This window comes from Caenorhabditis briggsae (assembly GCF_000004555.2).
Source record: "Caenorhabditis briggsae complete genome, chrIV, whole genome shotgun sequence".
NCBI lineage: Eukaryota > Metazoa > Nematoda > Chromadorea > Rhabditida > Rhabditidae > Caenorhabditis > Caenorhabditis briggsae.
Genome location: NC_013487.2, coordinates 1,596,721 through 1,599,514, shown reverse-complemented (window position 1 = coordinate 1,599,514; position 2,794 = coordinate 1,596,721). Strand labels below are relative to the sequence as shown.

Genomic DNA, 2,794 nt, shown 5'->3' with positions numbered 1-2,794 from the left:
TCCTCCCCCGACTCCGCCCACTTTTCTCCGGAGTTTTTTTCCCCGGAATTTCCGGGGTCTCGAAATAAATCGAAAAAATCTCAAAAATGCGCGGAACGAAGCTTTCGTTGCGAAACCCACTGGTGCCAAGTAGTCTATGCGCCTTTAAACTAGGCGCGAATTCCAGATTTTCAAACTTTTGTCATCGTTTTTTTTTCTCGTCTCGCTCGTTTTTCAAAAGTTTTTTGTTGAAAATTGTCTGAAAATTGCCGAAAAATTGAAAAATCGATAAAAATGTGCGAAATCTTGGTCAAATTCCTTCAAAAAATGCATTTTTCAGCAGTTTTTTGCCCAAAAAATCTTTTTATTCGTATTTTCAGATATTTTCGCTAGTCTTTCGATTGAAAATCGTCTTTTTTGGCCTGAAAATTGCATTTTGTGCTTAAAATCCGACTGAAACTGCGCGAAAATTCCAATTGTCGGTCCAAAAATTCAATTCGTGGCGAAGCCAACGGGCTCAGGAATTCCATGCGCCTTTAATTTAGGAAGCGGGAAATTCGATTTTCCACTTTTCCCCTTGATTTTATAGCTTCCCCCCCCCCCAAAAAAAATCAATTTTTCAGAAAATTTTCCATTTTCAGGCTTCCAGATGAGGTGGCTCCTTCTCGCCCTTCTCATCCTGCCATCCCTATCGAATTCGGGAAGATACGAAGAACTGAAGCCGGTGACGATCTTCCATGCTGGACATCCTCTAGAGCGGATGGTGACGACGATCGGGTGTCGGAAGGAGATTCATTTGCCGGATATTCACGATGTTATTGCGCCGATTCGAGAGGCGCTTCTCACAAAGTGCGCGGATTTTTTAATAAATTTGAATTCTTGGCTTGAAAAATTCGAAAAAAAATCATTTTTTCTATGTTTTTTTCCGCTATTTTTGACTTTTTTCTCTTGAATTTTTTGTTTTTTACCCTGAATTTTTGGTTCCGAATTTCGAATTTTTTGAAAAATTGAAGAAATTTCAGAAAAGCGAAAAAAATTTTCCAGAAAAAATTGAATTTTTTAAAAAAACATTCGTTTGTTGAAAACATTCGTTTGTTGAAAGTCTCGGGAATTTTACGAAATTTCAGAAAAAATTCGACAAATCAAAAAATTTACGAAAATTTCAAAAAAAAATCAGAAATCGAAAAAAATTTGATTCCTCCGAATTGGACGATATTTTTTCAAAAGTTTGTGTAAAATTTCGGAATTTCAAAAATTCAGAATTTTCATAAGATTACAATTTTTTCAAAATTTCAAGATTTTTCGCACTTTCCGTAAATTTGCAAAATTTCGATGCGAAACGCTCTGGAGCCCAATTTTTATTGAAATTTTGGAATTTAAAAAAATCCAAGAAATATAGCAATCCAACAATTTCGGTGTTTCCGGAAATTCATGAATCGTTCAAAATTTTGAACATTCACACGGGAAATGCGAAAAATCTTGAAATTTCGAGAAAATTTGAAATCTCATAAAAATTCTGAATTTTTGATGTTCCGAAATTTTACAAACTTTTGAAAAATTAGTCAAAATTCGGAGGAGAAATTTCCCGAATTTTTGATTTTTTAAAAAAAATTTCATAAATTTTTGATTTTTCGATTTTTTTTTCTGAAAATTTCGTAAAATTCCTGAATTTCTGAGATTTTCAACAAACGAATTTTTTCAAATTTTTTAACAAAAATTCAATTTGTTCTGAGAATTTTTTTTTTGTTTTTCTGAAACTTCTTCAATTTTTCAACAAATTCGAAATTTTGAACCAAAAATTTCAAGAAAAAAAAGTTTAAATATAGGTGAAAAAAGGTGAGAAACCCGCTACGAAACGTCCTGGAGCAAAAATTGAACTAAAAAAGTCAATTTTCAGACAATACATTCTAACGGAAATGATGCGAGACGCGAAAAAACCACGCGATGAGAATGCGGAAGTCCAAATGGTCGTTCTAAAAGACGATCATCAAAAATCGATGGGTCTCACGACGTTCTGGGTCCGTAAGACGTTTTTCCGCCTGCCGGACCGTGAAAGATCAGTGATTCGAGTGTTTATCAACGAGTTGGAGGATAGCGAATTGAACGAATACTGTCGGAATAAGAGCTATCCGTTTATTCGATTGGCTACCTCCATTGCGATCAATGAGTTCTTCTTCACACCCGTTCTGATTTGCGATTATGGAGTGCCAGGTGCATAATTTGCAGAATTTTCTGGTTTTTTTTTTTGGAATTTTCGCTGGTATTTGAAGCTCACATAAAAGCTGAGCTTCATTTCCATATTTTTAGCTGAAGAAATTTGAGAAAGCACAGGAGTTGCAGAGAAAATCATCGATTTTTTTGATTTTTCGCTGAAATTTGAAGCTCATATAAAAGCTGAGCTTGAATTCTAGCTTGAATTTATCGAATTTTTCAGTTTTTCAGAGAAAATTATCGATTTTTTACATTTGCCTCACTAGAATTTTTCAGCCACATTTTTCGAAAATAAGCGAAATTTTCAGATTGTTCGAGTTAAAAAGAAACTTTTTACGAATCCAGAAAATATGAGACTTTCAAAAAATGTCGGATTTTTCGAAATTTTCAAACAATTGGAAAAATCAGAAAATTCAAAAAATCTCATATGTTGATTTTATATAGAAGCAAGCGGCCCGGCTGATAACTTGTCTCTAAAACTAGATATTCAGACTAGTTTATGGTACCAAACTGATAGATCTCGACAGGACCCATCATGCCGATATCATTTGAGATGGATTCCGGTTCGATAACATGTCGACAAATGTGTTTGAATGACAATTTT

General features: G+C 34.1%; 1 protein-coding gene across 1 annotated transcript in view; it reads left to right on the top strand.

The window, feature by feature from the left end:
- CBG13832 overlaps nt 1-2,794 on the top strand; it is a gene marked incomplete at both ends in the record, with an annotated part of 6,208 nt that overhangs the window by 1,260 nt on the left and 2,154 nt on the right. The window contains 2 exons of the mRNA XM_045244841.1: nt 621-828; nt 1,877-2,190. Of these exons, the coding sequence (XP_045095271.1) occupies nt 621-828; nt 1,877-2,190 (522 nt within the window). The remainder of the gene's footprint in view (nt 1-620; nt 829-1,876; nt 2,191-2,794) is intronic.